The sequence below is a fragment of the Amia ocellicauda genome, chromosome 5 (genome assembly GCF_036373705.1).
Source record: "Amia ocellicauda isolate fAmiCal2 chromosome 5, fAmiCal2.hap1, whole genome shotgun sequence".
Lineage (NCBI taxonomy): Eukaryota > Metazoa > Chordata > Actinopteri > Amiiformes > Amiidae > Amia > Amia ocellicauda.
In genome coordinates this window covers 51,406,857-51,424,343 of record NC_089854.1, presented here as the reverse complement: position 1 = coordinate 51,424,343, position 17,487 = coordinate 51,406,857, and the positions used below count along the sequence as shown (strand labels likewise).

Sequence of the window (17,487 nt, the reverse complement as noted above, 5' to 3'; positions counted from 1 at the left end):
CTTGAAGTGTGGAGCCCAGAACTGTACACAGTATCCAGATGAGGTCTAACTAGTGCATTGTCTGAACATTACTGTCCTTGTTCTCAATTCTACACTTTTGACAATATACCCTTAGATTCTGTTTGCCTTTTTTATTGCTTCGATGGAGAAAGTGAGGAGTCCACATAGACTCCTAGGTCTTTCTCATGCGTTACTTCATCTAGTTCTGTACCTCCTATAGTGTAATTATATTGGACATTTTTGTTACCTGCATGTATTACCTTGCACTTGTCCACATTGAATTTCATCTGCCAGGTGTCGGCCCACAATTGAATATTATCTAAGTCCCTAATAATAATCTGTGCTGCTGAGATTGTATCTGCTGAGCCACCTATTTTAGTATCATCTGCAAATTTGACAAGTTTGCTAACTATCCCAGAGTCCAGATCATTAATATAGATTAGAAAAAGCAAAGGCCCTAGTACTGATCCCTGTGGAACTCCACTAACAACCTCACTCCAGTTAGAAGCAACTCCTCTATTCGACACCCTCTGTTTCCTATACATCAACCAGTTTATAATCCATCTACTTACATTACCCTGAATGCCTACAGCTTCCAATTTGAGGGTCAGTCTTTGGTGTGGAACCTTATCAAAAGCTTTCTGAAAATCTGAGTGTATCATTTCACGTGATCTACAGCTGCAGTTGCATGTTCAAATAAACTCCAATAAATTAAAAAGACGTGATCTGCCTCATCTAAACCCATGTTGACTATCTCCAAGAATATGGTTTTCATTAAGATGCTCCTCTATTTTGTGTCTAATAATTTGTTTCCAACATTTTACAAGTAATGCCGGTGAGACTGATTGGTCTGTAAATTCCTGGCTCAGTTTTATCCCCTTTCTTGAGATTTGCTGTCTTCCAGTCAGTTGGCACATCCCCTGCTCTAAGTGTCATTTGGAATATTTGAGTTAGCGGCCTATAAATAATTTCCCTCATTTCTTTAAGTACTGTTGGAAATATACCATGTGGCCCAGGTGATTTGATTGTTTTTAATTCTGCTAATCCCTTTAGTACCTCCTCCTCATTTATCCTGATCTCTCTTAGGGATTGACTGGACTGACTGTTAACCTGTGGCATGTTATCAGTTTCTTCTTTTGTAAAAACCTCTGTGAAATTTTGCCATGCTTGGATGTATTAATTTCTCCAATGGTGTAGCATACTGTCCTGTTAATTTCCTCTGATCAGAACATCTGTCTGTGTTTTCAGTGATTTCATCTGCCTCACTTCATGTACTGAGGGCATGCAAGCCAAAGGTGTTGTGTAAAGTGGGTTGCAGAAAAGAAAGCATTCTCTCAATAATATTGCATTAATGTGATATAACAGTGCTGCAGCCTCCGGGTTACGTTGCTTAATCAGCTTGTGTGCACATTTAATATTTACATGTTGATATCAGCCATATTCAGGGTTGTGCAACTGTTTTAATAAGGTATGATCCTAGGTCCTATCAATTATTGCTTCAACTGTACTTCACAAAATGATGATTTATGGCTTGGAAATGTCTTAGGGAAGAAAATAAAAAGTGAAATATACAATCTAGTGTTTGTATGTATGTATGGCTGATGAAAGCCAAGCTTACAGGGACAAATGTGTATATAATTATAAAGTACACTAATGATATGTCCTTGTTTCTTATATTTAACCAGAACGACAGTAAGAATGATGTCCTGTAATGAGAGTGAAAGCAACAGAGCATACAGGTCACAGTTTCACCCTAGTTATTTTGTTCAAATTTTTAAAACCATAAATGCATCTGAAATAAATTATTTCCTGAAATAAAAAAATATATATATTTATATGGAAGAAAATTTAAAAAACTTGACAGCTCATGTTCATTATACACACGTCAAGATGGGATATGGGCCTTATCTGTAAATGTGTGTTTTCCAGCGATGAGACAGATTTAAGCAGACATGCCTCCTCTAGCTTGTGTAAAGTACTTCTTAAGAGAGTCTGGACCTGATTCCTTTTGACTTCATACACCACCACCTTAGATGTTGAACTCAAAGGAAGAAGGCTTGCTTGGGTACTGCAGGAAAACACAACTTAAAAAATACTAGTCATTCATTCTTAATGGAAACATGCATTTCAAATTATTTGTATGTAGGTCTGTGAGGAATAGTAGGCATGTTTTGATGTGATTGATAATTCCTTTTCAAGTTTTCTGTTCAATGTTTTTGGTTTTGGTTTTACATATTATACCGTTACAACTTAAAATGTGGATAAAATGTGTCCTGTTTTGGGGCATCCAAGTGCCTTAACAAGTGCCACTGCTTGGAGCCCAGATTGAGCCTCATAGTCCAGACAGCAGTGCTTCAGTCCTGTATGATTAAGCTCACTTATTTGAATCAGCCTGGGAGGTATTCCTTTAACTGAGGGGATACACTAAGATCCAGAGAGACTGATGGGAAATCTGCAGCTTGTCTTAAAAGCTGTCCATCCATCCCGACTTCAGTATATTCCAGAAGACCTCTGCACAACGCCACATTGGCAAGCATTTGCAAACATGACCGCTTGTGAAAATGTAGCCTTCTTGAAATTCTGTGTAGAGTAAGTTGGTCCTAGTGTGTCCGCTTTCTAAATTTCTGGTGGAGCGAAATGGTCCAAAGAGGAGTTTCTATTACTTGGATGTTTCGGATTTGAGACCTTGCTCTCTGCCAGACTCACCCTGCCTCAGCTTGATAACCTCTTGGATTGACCAATGGGAATTTTGTTTTTTATTTTTTTCAAGCATTTCTTGTTCTCGTTGTCATGAAACAACTTAGACTGGAGTTATTAGTTTTCTTATTGAAGCTGCTGATTTTTTTCAGATACTTGGACACTAGTTTCTTCTTTTTTTGTAGTAATGAGCTGAAGAAAAGTAAGGATGTTTGCCAGTGAATGTAAAGGAGGCACATTATTCATAACATATATTTATGAATCTCTTGGAAAGAGAGCGAGAGAGAGAATAAGAAACTAAGGTATATTTGTTAAAGGTGACTTACAGTGCATCCGGAAAGTATTCACAGCGCTTCACTTTTTCCACATTTTGTTATGTTACAGCCTTATTCCAAAATGGATTAAATTAATTATTTTCCTCAAAATTCTACAAACAATACCCCAGAATGACAACGTGAAAGAAGTTTGTTTTGAAAATGTATTAAAAATAAAAAACAAAAAAAGCACATGTACATAAGTATTCACAGCCTTTGCCATGACACTCAAAATTGAGCTCAGGTACATCCTGTCTCCACTGATCATCCTTGAGATGTTTCTACAACTTGATTGGAGTCCACCTGTGGTAAATTCAGTTGATTGGACATTATTTGGAAAGGCACACACCTGTCTATATAAGGTCCCACATTTAACAGTGCATGTCATAGCACAAAGTCCAAGGCGAGACAGGATTGTATCGAGGCACAGATCTGGGGAAGGGTACAGAAAAAATTATGCAGCATTGAAGGTCCCAATGAGCACAGTGGCCTCCATCATCCGTAAATGGAAGAAGTTTGCAACCACCAGGACTCTTCCTAGAGCTGGCCGCCCAGCCAAACTGAGCGATCTGGGGAGAAGGGCCTTAGTCAGGGAGGTGACCAAGAACCCGATGGTCACTCTGACAGAGCTCCAGTGTGTCTCTGTCGAAAGAGGAGAACCTTCCAGAAGAACAACCATCTCTGCAGCACTCCACCAATCAGGCCTGTATGGTAAAGTGGCCAGATGGAAGCCACTCCTCAGTAAAAGGCACAAGACAGCCTGCCTGGAGTTTGCCAAAAGGCACCTGAAGGACTCTCAGACCATGAGAAACAAAATTTTCTGGTCTGATGAAACAAAGATTGAACTCATGTCTGGAGGAAACCAGGCACCGCTCATCACCTGGCCAATACCATCCCTACAGTGAAGCATGGTGGTGGCAGCATCATGCTGTTGGGATGTTTTTCAGTGGCAGGAACTGGGAGACTAGTCAGGATCGAGGGAAAGATGAATGCAGCAATGTACAGAGACATCCTTTATGAAAACCTGCTCCAGAGTGCTCTGGACCTCAGACTGGGGCGAAGGTTAATCTTCCAACAGGACAATGACCCTAAGCACACAGCCAAGATAATAAAGGAGTGGCTACAGGACAACTCTGTGAATGTCCTTGAGTGGCCCAGCTAGAGCCCAGACTTGAACCCAATTGAGCATCTCTGGAGAGATCTGAAAATGGCTGTGCACCGACGCTCCCCATCCAACCTGATGGAGCTTGAGAGGTCCTGCAAAGAAGAATGGGAGAAACTGCCCAAAAATAGGTGTGCCAAGCTTGTAGCATCATACTCAAAAAGACTTGAGGCTGTAATTGGTGCCAAAGGGACTTCAACAAAGTATTGAGCAAAGGCTGTGAATACTTATGTACATGTACTTTTTTTGTATTTTATTTTTAATAAATTTGCGAAGATTTCAAACTAACTTCTTTCACGTTGTCATTATGGTGTATTGTTTGTAGAATTTTGAGGAAAATAATGAATTTAATCCATTTTGGAATAAGGCTATAACATAACAAAATGTGGAAAAAGTGAAGCACTGTGAATACTTTCTGGATGCACTGTATTATTGAAAATCATAGAACATAGAAATATGTCCTCCTTTTTTAAGCAGGGGAATGCATCAATGTTACACAACTAATCTCTGTCCTTTCTCAGCCCCAGGAGACAGGTGGATTAGTCAATATTTCTGCCACTTCTATATCATGTAAGAAGCTAATCCATATTCCGATCACTCCCTGGTGTCAGAAAGCTGTGTGTTTAAGGAACTGAAAAACAATCAACAAAAAAATGTTTTTACAGGTGAAGAGGTTCCATCAGTGGGTTTTACATTATGATGGCACAATGTATATTATCTTTTACATTTTGAATGTCCTTTTACAGTTGAATATCCTTTAATTTCAATACAAGTTAATGGCATAACAAAACATGTTAAATTGCTTGTGTATGAAGGACCATCATTTCAAATGTCTGTGTCCAGTCTATTTTATTTCAATGGCAGTTTTAAATTTTCCAATAGATCTAGATGTGCCCTTTGTTAGTTAAAGAAGTCGAGTTTGTAAACACCTATAGTTAATTTCCTGGCGATTTCTCTTGGGAATCTAATAGTGTTTGAAAGGTGTAGTCACCTCTGAGTGATGAGACATCCTTTGCCAAAATGCTATTCGCCCTACTGTCAAACCTCTGACATTTTGTCCATTCAAAGTCTAAGTCTGTTCCATTGTGTGATTATTTTTAGGTTGAAGGCATTTCAAAAGATTGAGACAGCCTAATTGCCTAGGTGGAGGTTCTGTCTATACATTTTTTAAGTTTCAAATATACCTAGATGCTTTCCACTGTGTAGTGTAGCACCAGTGAGCAAGAAAAATGGCTTCTGAAAAGCAATTGGAAAGGATTCATAATCAAGTGTTATTTTACATTACAGTGAACAATGAGCATCTGTGAATATAGTACTCTTGTCACTGATTATTGTTAGGATAATTTTGGTGTCTTAGATATTAAATATTACATTTGATGCAATTAATCCTCCCCCCCCCCCTTTTGATCCGAACAAAGAGGATAATCAGGGACTTCATTGGTCTGTGTCAGTAATTTTTTCAGTGTTCATCGCTAACTGTAAAATTACAGTCATACGTAACCTGTGACTGCACTGCAGTTACACAGAACTAATTAAACATTAAATGCATTTTTAATTACACTGCAATTCTTCAAGAGTTCAGCAATTCCTTTTTGGCCGACAGGGAAAACCAAGAAATCCTAAATCATTAGATTTGATTATGAAATTGTAATGAAGGGAAGCCAAGGGCACAAATGCATTGACGTCTTATGTGTTTTTTTTCCATTGCAGTGGTGGGACGTGGAGAAAGGAGAAGCTCTGCAGACGTTTTATACCGCTGGGACGAACCTGAAAGGAATCCACGTGTCCCCGGACTTTAAGACCTTTGTCACAATTGACAACATCGGAATCCTCTATGTTTTGGAGAAGGTGGAGTGAAGGAGCCTTTTTAACACTAGACGTAGCCCCAGCATTGCGGTTTGGCGGAGGATGTCTGCACCAACGCTGTGAATGCAACGCAGAATAAGATTCAGTGACTGTATTTACGTACACGGTTGTACCACTGTATATGCAATGCAAAATATAGTGCTTGGGTGCTGTGGTTTGGCTGACTGATTTAGATACATCAGTAAACAATGCCTTGAATTTTTCAATGCCCCACCCCCAAGATTACACTTTTGTATAATCTGCAGAAATGTCAGAAGTGGGCTCTTTGTGTCATGATGAAGAAGGTCCCTCTTTCTCTAATACAGCCATTGTATCCAAAGCCATTAAAGCATTAGAGATGAGTAACATTTGACACTAAATTACAATTTATACTTTACCTCAAGTGTCATTCTTTATTTAAAATGCATGTTTGTTTTGCAATAAACATAGGGAGAACAATTAAACAGGGTAAGGAAAACCTGGGTTGGGATTTTTTTAATGCAAAAAATGTGTTTTAAATATAATTCATTATCAGGCTAGAATCAGAGGTACTTAGATAAACATTCAGGATGTCACATCTGTCTGGCACGCTGATTGGCTAAGAGCAATGGTGCGCATATGGAACATTGCATACACATCGGTTGTGTAGACAAACACCTCCACACCTTCCCACTGTGAAAACACTAATTCCTGATGCTTTGTATTCTTGTTTACATTGGTAAATGGAAAGGTTTTTTTTAATTATTATTAATATTATGGGGATAATGTTGTTGAAATGTTTAACACTTTTGTGTTGAATATGCTCCCATGCTTGGGAAAATGTTTCTATATTTGATAAGATTTGGGAAATATATTATACTCTTCAGAATCAAAGGTTGGATCTTCAAGCCTTAATTAAGTTACTTGTAGGCTCATTAGATACATTCAGATCCCATTTATAGTTATTAAGCTACAAGATTTTTGTAGGTTTTTTTTACGTGGGAAAATGAACATTTTAATATAATTAACTTTACTCAAATATACAATTGCCAGCAGCATTCAATAGAAATCAAACTCTCTGTGGCATTTACAAATTCTGTGAAATTCTCCTTTTGGTGCTTCAGCAGTCATGAAATGCAGAAAACGTGCCTTCTGATTTGTACTGCTAATGGACTATACAGCATTACCACTTGAGTTAAAGATGCTATGTGTATATGATCAATCTAAAATCTGTAAGTGTTGTCAGGGTAAAGGCAACAAGGTGCATGCCTGAACTATATGTGATTTTTGTTATTGTGACAATAAAAGAACTTGCACTTGTCTAATGTATTCTGGCACATTCACAGACCAAACACAATAATAGCATAGTGACTATTATAGTATAGTTTTGTATTGCTTGGCTTTACAGCAGGTGTGACTGTCTTCATTCAGCTTTTAGACCGTTCTTTTGGAAACAAGCTCCTGGGAATGGGAGAACTCGAGTACACTACCTTCACTGGAACGGCCTTACTAATAGGTATGATCATCTGTTCTATAAATTGTCACCAAGACGCATTATAATAATACTAATTAAGCTGGCTCTGTAGAGCCGATGAGGGTACCTTTGCATTGCACATGTTTATCAGTCTGCCATGAGAAACAAAGGAAGGGAAATGAATGCACTGCCCACTGCTGAAAGGAAACCAAAGTGGAGCCTGCTGTAGTGCATGGATCAAAAGCTTAAAAAAAATAAAAAGAAAAAATAGAAAAAGACTGGGTCATGCGTGACCCAGTTATTAATCAGAGATCTGCCAAATCCACTACAAACGGCAGCGTCTGTGCCCTGTTATCTGAGGTGAAACAGTGGTGGCAGTGAAATGCTCTCCAATTCTTGTGTGACAAAAATGTACTTTTGGTGTTGATTGATAAATTATCAATTGAAGCTTTTCTGCACAAATACTGATAACAGATTATAAGGACATTGTGTTTAGAGATAACAATCTAGGAACCAATAACACAAAATGGGGATTGAGAGTTGTATTGCACACACCGACAGCAGAGTTCATATATAGTTTTGCAGCTCCTCAAATGTTGTCTTTTAGAGACAAAGACCGCAGTTCTCAGACTGTGCAGGAACTTGTATTTACAAGTTGCCACAGAGAGAGACAGGTGAGAGGCGGCCATCTTGTTGTTTGACTAGTTTCAGACCAGTCTTAGCATTGCTCATTTTGTTTTAAGTTTGCCCTAATTGACGTTAGCATTGTCTGTAGTTGGCCTAAATTGAAGTCAATTCAGTTCAGCTGCTGAGTTGGTGAAAGTAAATGGGTTGTAGAAGGGAGATTATGTCTAGGGCTAGCAGGAATTCTGTTGCAGGAGGAGCCAGGTGGGGCCAGTTAGGTGTGAATTGGGGGCAGGTAGACAAAAGCTACTTAAAGCAGCTGTTGAGACAGAGCTGCACTGTTTCTCGCTGACAAAAGTTAGGCAGTTGACTAGCAGCAGGAACCAAGAGACTTGTAAAAAAAAAATATATATATATATAAAACATGTAGAAGAATGTGGCCACTACAGTGTCAGGTTTGCAGAATGATTGCCTTCCTGGATGAACTCATCCATGAAGGCTTCATTTGTGAACATTGTTGGCAGGTTGAAATCCTAGAGATCAAGGTTCGTGATCTTGAGGCTCAGCTTGTCGATCTGCGCTGTATTAGGGATATAGAAGAATTGGTCAATCCGCCCATGAGAGAGATGGTGTGCACACCAAAACCTAGGAGAGTTGAGACCTTAGAGCAGGACAGTGTAGAGAACTGCTGGGTTACAGTAGGTCATAACCGCAGATAAGGGTGTGCACAACCCCTAGAGACACCACAAGAGCTAGAATTGCCCAGCAGGTTCCAACTGCTGGACACCGAGCTGGACAGTGACGGCTCAGAGGGTGATGGGGGGGCAGTTGAGCACCAGAGCACAATGGTGCCCACTTTCCCCCAGAAGAAGGAGGTAGTTATAGTAGGAGACTCAATTCTTAGAGGTGTAGATCACACAGTGTGTTCTAGTGATAAGGAGACCCACATGGTATCTTGCCTGCCTGGTGCTCAGGTTGCAGATCTCCCTAAACTAGTAGACGGGCTACTGGCCAAAGCCGGGGGGAATCCACTGGTCATGGTCCACATTGGAACCAATGACATAGGAAAAGGTAGGACAGAGGTTCTTCAAGACAAATTTAAAGAGTTAGGAACAAAACTAAAGAGCAGAACCTCCACGGTAGTTTTCTCTGAAATACTTCCGGTACCACGTGCCAGGCCAGGGAGACAGGCAGAGATTAGAAAGTTTAACACGTGGTTGAAAGCTTGGTGTAGGGAAGAGGGGTTTAGGTTTATGAAGCATTTGTCTTCTGGGATAGATGGGACCTGTACAAACTGGATGGTCTACATCTAAACAGAAGGGGAGCTAATGCATTGGGAGAGCGTATGTGCAGTGAAATTGAGAATCATTTAAACTAGGAACCAGGGGGGCAGGGAGCTCTGACAATGGGAGATGTTCCTCTAAGGAAAGAAAACCAAGGGAAACTGCTAGTAGGAAAGTCCTGAAATGTTTGTACCTCAATGCCAGGAGTATAAGGAACCTAGAAGCCACAGTGTTGGCATGTGACTATTATGTTGTAGGAGTGATGGAAACATGGCTTACAGAAAATGATGGGGATGAATATAAGTTTAAAAGATACACACAGTTTAGGAGAGACAGGCAAAATCGAAAAGGGGGTAGGGTAGCATTATATGTGAATAATGACATTGAGGCAGAAGAACTTGTATTAGATCCCAGTAACGGAACAGAATCTTTGTGGGTGAAACTTTTGAACAAGGGATCTGGAGGATTAGTGGTAGGAGTGTGTTACAGGCCACCAAACTCAGATATTCAGAAAGATGCTGCATTGTACAATGTAATCAGGACTGCATGTAGCAAGGATGTGGCTTTTATAATGGGGGATTTCAATTTCCCAAACTTAGACTGGGAAAGCCCAGTGGGACTACAGAAGCAGAAATAGAAATGGTTGAGATGGTAAATGATTGCTTTCTAACTCAATTTGTCAGGGAACCAACCAAAGAGAGTGCATGTATTGACTTGATCTTTTCAAATGACCAAGATAGAGTCAGGGGGACAGTAGTTAGAGAACCAATGGCAACTTGTGATCACAATATGTTTAGCTTTGAGGCATTCTTTCAAAAAACAAGGTCCAAGTCTAAAACAATGGTCTACAATTTTAGAAAAGCAAACCTTGAAGGTATGAGGCGGCACTTAGAAGAGGTAGACTGGAGCACACTGGATACAGATTCAGTTGAAAATGGATGGGTATATTTAAGAATATACTACTTGAGGCTCAGGAGATATTTATACCAAAACATAGCAAATTGAGGACCAAAAAACACTGGCGAAAATGTTTTAATAGAGGTATGAAAAAAAATATCGAGAAAGAAAATGTTGTATAGCGCATACAAAAGGGATGGTGACGAAACAAAATACGTAGAATATGTTGAGCTGCAAAGAGATCTTAAGAAATGGATCAGGAAAGCAAAGAGGGAAATAGAAAGAAACATACCTCTTGGAGCTAAAACCAATGCAAAGAGCTTTTTTCAATATTACAACAGCAAGCGGTCAATAAAGGAGGAAGTGAAACAGATAAAGATCAAAAATGGAAGTATCTTGGAAAACGAACAATATGTGGCAAATGTTCTAAATGAGTATTTCACAGAGGTTTTTACAAAAGAAAAAACAGATAACATGCCACAGGTTAACTATCAGTCCAGTCAAACTCTAAGAGAGATCAGGATAAATGAGGAGGAGGTACTAAAGGGACTAGCAGAATTAAAAACAAACAAATCACCTGTGCCAGATGGGATATTTCCAACAGTACTTAAAGAAATGAGGGACATTATTTATAGGCCACTAACTCAATTATTCCAAATGACACTTAGAACAGGGGATGTGCCAACTGACTGGAAGACAGCAAATGTCATACCAATCCACAAGAAAGGGGATAAAACTGAGCCAGGAAATTACAGACCAATCATTCTCATCTGCATCACTTGTAAAATGTTGGAAAAAATGATTACACAGAAAATAGAGGAGCATCTTAATGAAAACCATATTCTTGGAGATAGTCAACATGGGTTTAGACGAGGCAGATCACGTCTTACTAATTTATTATAATATTTTGAACATGCAACTGCAGCTGTAGATCACGTGAAAGCATATGATATGATATACTTAGATTTTCAGAAAGCTTTTGATAAGGTTCCACACCAAAGACTGATCCTCAAATTGGAAGCTGTAGGCATTCAGGGTAATGTAAGTAGATGGATTATGAACTGGTTGATGTATAGGAAACAGAGGGTGTCGATTAGAGGAGTTGCTTCTAACTGGAGTGAGGTTGTTAGTGGAGTTCCACAGGGATCAGTACTAGGGCCTTTGCTTTTTCTAATCTATATTAATGATCTGGACTCTGGGATAGTTAGCAAACTTGTCAAATTTGCAGATGATACTAAAATAGGTGGCTCAGCAGATACAATCTCAGCAGCACAGGTTATTCAGAGGGACTTAGATAATATTCAGTTGTGGGCTGACAGCTGGCAAATTAAATTCAATGTGGACAAGACCTCATCTGGATACTGTGTACAGTTCTGGGCTCCACACTTCAAGAAGGATATCGCTGCTCTAGATGCAGTTCAGAGGAGAGCAACCAGACTTATTCCAGGTCTGAAGGGAATGTCCTACTGAGAGACTGAGGAACTGAACCTTTTCACCCTGGAACAGAGGAGACTACGTGGGGACTTGATCCAAGTCTTAAAAATCATGAAAGGTGATCTGCTTCTAGCCTCAGGGTGAGAGTTTTATTTGTTTGTTTGTTTGTTTTTGAAATCTTAAGGCCAAATCCAGTGTTTGATCTCTCTCATCTCATTCGGAGACATTTGTTTCTCAGGTCCCGTACGCAACTTTATTGCTTGAGCAAATGACCCAGTTTCTATGTTAGACTGAAGGTCAATTCTACAGATTTTTTTTCCACTGAATATTATTAATGATGCTGCTGTCTGTGTCGCAATAGAGGGCTTCCAATGGCCACAATCCAGGAGGTTGTATAGGTTGTATATTCAACATTGCCTGCACCAGACTTAAGAAAGTGGGAGAAATTGGCTTAATTAAGTTCAATCAACTAATTATGAGCTCAAGTGTATTGCATATGCAGCCCTCAATATAGTATTTTCTGTACTCGAAAATTTTGTCCTCTAACAATGAAGGGCAATATGCATCACCAACCATACATTTATATTGATCTATAATAACTTGCTGGACGTTTAGTAAATAATAATAATTATTATTATTTTTAGTGAATAATTTAGTAAATAATAATAATTGACAGTCATAGGGTTTGATTCTCTTCAATCATTCTCATTTGTACTTGTTTATGACAGTAGTTCATTGCACAGGCTTAGGGGCAAGAGTTCTTGAAAACATCAGAGTTAGATTTATTTATATATATATATATATATATATATATATATATATATATATATATATATAATTTATGTCCCTGTGACCCTCACCAGGATAAGCGGTTTTGAAAATGAATGGATGGATGGACTGATTTATGTTGGGCTGGGTATTGTCAACAAAAATCAATGATAAGCAATCAAGTTCAATCATGTTTATGTATGAACTAACATGTTTTTATTTAACAGTGTAGTCCTACTGGAAAAAGTGCTGATGCATGAAGTGTTGGGTTTCTGTTGTCTGGGGAAGCCTCTAATAGCTGGTAATCAATTAAGCTTTTGATTTAAGTAGCTGAAACAGTGTTACCCACTGAGGGACCAGGACTTCAAACCTCTGATTTAGACCGACCTGTTTAAACAATATACACACAATTTGGAATTGCTAAATTTCTGAAGGGAACAACTCTCCTACCTGTTCATTTATTTGCATTTCTCCACATAAATTGGCTCAGGGTATTTGGCTATGTTTGTTACCTGCTGTGGTCACTGGATATTTTACATTTTGTATTGAATCTTTTGGTTTCACAATAGTTAGAAATGTCCAGCACTGAAAATGGGGGTGTTCCGGCAATTAAGCAGTGTGGTTTGGTTTGTAAATATAGTCCGTGAGTAACATTCTCATTGTGTCTCTTAAATCAAGACTCTGTCTCTCTGAGGAACGGCACTGTGTAGACCGTGTCAGTCACGCATCATCTGCTGCTGACATTTTGCAGACGGATGCATTGATCAAACTGGATGGCAGGTTATTTGACCAATCAAGCTTGTCCTCGATTAGAACACCACAATTCTGCAGCATGCAGGTTTGGGATTATTACACAGGGCAAGAAAAAAAAAATCCAAACCTCATAGTTTCCAAATCATCACATCTCATCTTCACACTGAGCTCGTCTGTGTGAGGAGAAACCGCACTGGCAGCGATATAACTTTGCACATTGCATCTAATCACTGGGATGTATAATTCATTGCCGCATTGCTGTGAATGAGAGTGACGCTCTACTTGAGCTTGAAGTTGGGAGCGTCATACTGACATGGTAGAAATTAGCTTGCTCAGACTGTTCATGCATTCTTTATAGAGAAATCTGAAGAGATGTATAAAAGAGGACACTAAAGATACTGACATGTATTACTGTATGCTTTACACCAAGGAGAAGCCAAAGATCTACCAAATCTGCCTAAAACTTCTACCCAGGTTGTTAGTAACAGTTTTGAATGGGTAGGGGTATGTGTGTTCACGATACAGATTCAAGAAGAGGGTTAGAGCGACGGCCACCGAATGAAGTGCAGTGTGTCTCATTCGACCCGGTTCAGTGCTGGCTGACCCACTGCCGGAGGTGGGTTGCTCTTGACCCAGTTTAACCCATTTTCTACCCATGTCTGTGCTTTCACATTGAGGAGAATCATAACTTGGGTTGCTAAAAAGTGCTTCCCAACCCAGGTAGGTGTCCTGAATGAAAGGGGCTATTGAAGATTTGGGTATTGGCTTTTTTTTCCCTGAGATCCAGCTGTGTTTCCACCACTGCATACCATCACAATATCTAACTGTTCATAAGGTACAGAATCTACAGGTCCAATAACTGGCATTACTAATGCAGTGGAGAGAAACTCTTTGGTCCATGAAATATATTGTATTCACTTTTTTTAATATAAGCAAAGTGTAAGATTTGTATTGTTTGAGTTTTCTGACTGTCATTAGTTATTTTATGCAATATTTGTTTTATGTTTCTATTATTGGACACATGCTTACAGTGTTACAAATGCAGATTAAGTCTTTGTGAATAGCATACACACACTCTACTGAGTCATAGATCTTGTATTAATTGTTTCCTTCCTTCAAAGCACAAACAAGCACAAAAATCCACATGACAACCTAGTGTCAGAGAATCTCAAGCTGCCTTTCCAAGTAGAGCACTATGAACTTCTTGGATACAAACCTGCAGAAACAAAATTCTGAAAAAATGTGTAGTAGTAGTTGAATAGTGGAAGGAAAATTAGTATTTTTGACATTGACAACAACATACATGTAATTTATGAATAGCGACAAATGCTCTGGTGAACATGGTTTATATTGACACCACAGCTAAAATAAATACATAAAAATAAAATAAATAACTAGTGTACAAATTGTCAGTTGAAAGCTTTTATTAAATACTATTGAATAACTGAGAATCCGTACAGGGATTATTACCCAGCTGGCATTGTAATGCATTTTCTATTAATCATATGAAGTAATATATGAAGTGAGCTGTATATGCCTATATAGTAGTCTATTGTTGGGTTGCGGTGTGGGAGGCGCTGGGTCCAAACCTCTGCCATCACATTCCTTATGTTCTTTTAAATAATTCAGACCATCTTCATATTAAATGTTTAGTCTATAGTGTAGCTAGCTTTGTACTAACTCTGCAAGTTCATTACAATTGACCCTTGGTGTTAATTGTCATTTCATTAATATTATGTACTTCATATCATTGCTGTGCTAAAATAATAATGAATTCAGGGAGGCTTTATAACTCCTTAACACCAGCCATCTACTTCCCCAGTGATAGTTTTTACAATTCATCGTTCAGATTTTATAGATCCAATTTTTGAAAACGGCGATCCCCCAAAGCTGACGTGGTAGAGAAACTCACCCCATCAGAAGCCAGATCCCCTCCTGGGACTCAGTCTGGATTCTCATGGAGAGGCCAGGGGCCACGGACACTAGGGACTAGGGTTGGCAGTGCTCCGGGTTTGCTGGCTCCGGAGTGGCTCAAGAGGTTCAGCTCCGGTGCAGCTCCACACTGCAGCTCTGGCTCCGGCTGCTTTTAACCAGCCACAAAAAACAGTGCAAACTAAGATGCAATCATTATTTATAACATTTCCTTTTTAACTTCTTTTATGTAAATAACTGTTTAACAAAAACAAAATATAATAATAACAAACTGTTTAACCATTCAAACATGAAAAAGTAGAATATTGTAAAGATGTCTGTGGCATTTAGGGTTGCCAGCTGGCCACTATTTTAGTGGACTGTCCGGTATTTGTACACTACATGGCCAACAGTATGTGGACACCCCTTCTAATTAGTGTATTTGGCATGTGGGAGACTCTGAGACCAAGTAGAGGAAGATTCTATGGTCTGATGAGACCAAAATAGAGATTTCTGGCCTCAACGCTAAGCGTGATATTTGGTGCAAGGCTAACACCACATATCATCCTGAGAACACCATCCCTACCGTGAAGCGTGGTAGTGGCAGCATTACATAAAATGGATGCAGCAAAGTACAGATAAACTGAAAAAAAAAAAACTGCTGAAGTCTGCAAGAGACCTGGGACTTGGGAGAAGATGAATCTTCCAGCAGGACAATGACCCCAAACAAAGGTCAATGTCCTGGAGTGGCCCAGTCAAAGCCTGGACCTCAATCCGACTGAGAAAATGTGGAAAGAGTTGAACATTACTGTTCACCAAAGGTCCCACAACTTGATGGAACTTGAGCAATTTTGCAAAGACGAATGGGCAAACACTGCTGTGTCCAGATGTTCAAAGCTGGTAGAGACTTATACATGTAGACTCATGGCTGTAATTGCTGCCAAAGGTGCCTCTACCAAATATTGACTGAAGGGGTGATTACTTATGCATTCAATTATTTTCTGTTTTGTATTTGTAATTAATTTAGAAAAAAATTCAGATCATATTTTTCACTTTGACATTATGGGAATTTTCTGTGTTGATCAGTGGCAAAAATCCTGATTAAATCCATTCTGATTTCATATTGTAACACAATGACATGTGGAAAAGACCAAGAGGGGTGAATACTTTTCAGAGCCACTGTAAAATCAAGCCACACAGCAATCTCCTTAGACAAGTATTGGCAGTAAAATGAACTCAATGTCAATAGGATGCCACCTTTCCAACAAGTCAGTTTGTCAAATTTCTGCCCTGCTAGAGCTGCCCTGGTCAGCTGTAAGTGCTGCTATTGTTAAGAGGAAATGTCTAGGAGCAACAACAGCTCAGCCGCGAAGTGGTCGGCCACACAAGCTCACAGAATGGGACTGTTGAGTGCTGAAGTACGTAGCTCATAAAAATAGTCTTTTGTTGATTGCAACAATCACTTCCAAGTGCCAAACTGCCCCTGGAAGCAACGTCAGCAGAAGAACTGTTTGTTTGGGACGTTCATGAAATTGGTTTCCATGGCCAAGCAGCCGCACAAGCCTAAGATCTCCATGTGCAATGCCAAACGTCGGCTGGAGTGGTGTTAAGCTCGCCACCAATTGGCCCGGGAGCAGTGGAAATGCGATCTCTGGAGTGATGAATCACGCTTCACCATCTGGCAGTCCAATGGAGGAATCTGGGTTTGGCGGATGCCAGGAGAACTGCACGAACGCATAGACCAACTGTAAAGTTTGGAGGAGGAATAATGGTCTCAGGGATCAGCCCCTTAGTCCCACTGAAGGGAAATCTTAATACTACAGCCTACAATGACATTCTAGGTGATTTTGCACAACAGTTTGGGGAAGGCCCTTTTCTGTTTCAGCATGACAAACCATGCACAAAGCGAGGTCCATACAGAAATAGTTTGTCGAAGAACTTGAGTGGCCTGCACAGAGCCCTCACTTCAACCCCATCCCACCTTTGGGATGAATGGAAAAGCCAACTGTGAGACAGGCCTGATCGACCAACATCAGTGCCCAACCTCACTAATGCTCTTGTGGCTGAAATCCATCTAGTGGAAGCCTTCCCAGAAGAGTGGAGGCTATTATTGCATCAAAGGGTGAACAACTCCATATTAATGCCCATGATTTTGGAATGAGACGTTTGACAAGCAGGTGTCCACATACTTTTGGCCATGTAGTTTTTGTACTTTTGTACTTTTGTACCCTCAACTCCCCCACCCTATCGTCGTCTAATTGCCAGCACCCCCTCTAGGTTGACATTTTGCAACCCCCCCCGGACCAGGGGTCCGGTATTTTGGTATCTTAAAACTGGCAAACAAGG

The 17,487-nt window shown here is 39.7% G+C and overlaps 1 protein-coding gene across 3 annotated transcripts in view; it reads left to right on the top strand.

The window, feature by feature from the left end:
- Window positions 1-7,317, top strand: part of apaf1 (apoptotic peptidase activating factor 1) — a 66,984-nt gene extending 59,667 nt beyond the window's left edge. For all 3 annotated transcript variants that reach the window (XM_066705637.1, XM_066705634.1, XM_066705636.1), the window contains one exon: window positions 5,884-7,317. In XM_066705637.1, the coding sequence (XP_066561734.1) occupies window positions 5,884-6,030 (147 nt within the window). In that variant the 3' untranslated portion in view covers window positions 6,031-7,317. The remainder of the gene's footprint in view (window positions 1-5,883) is intronic.
- Window positions 7,318-17,487: the final 10,170 nt, after the last annotated feature.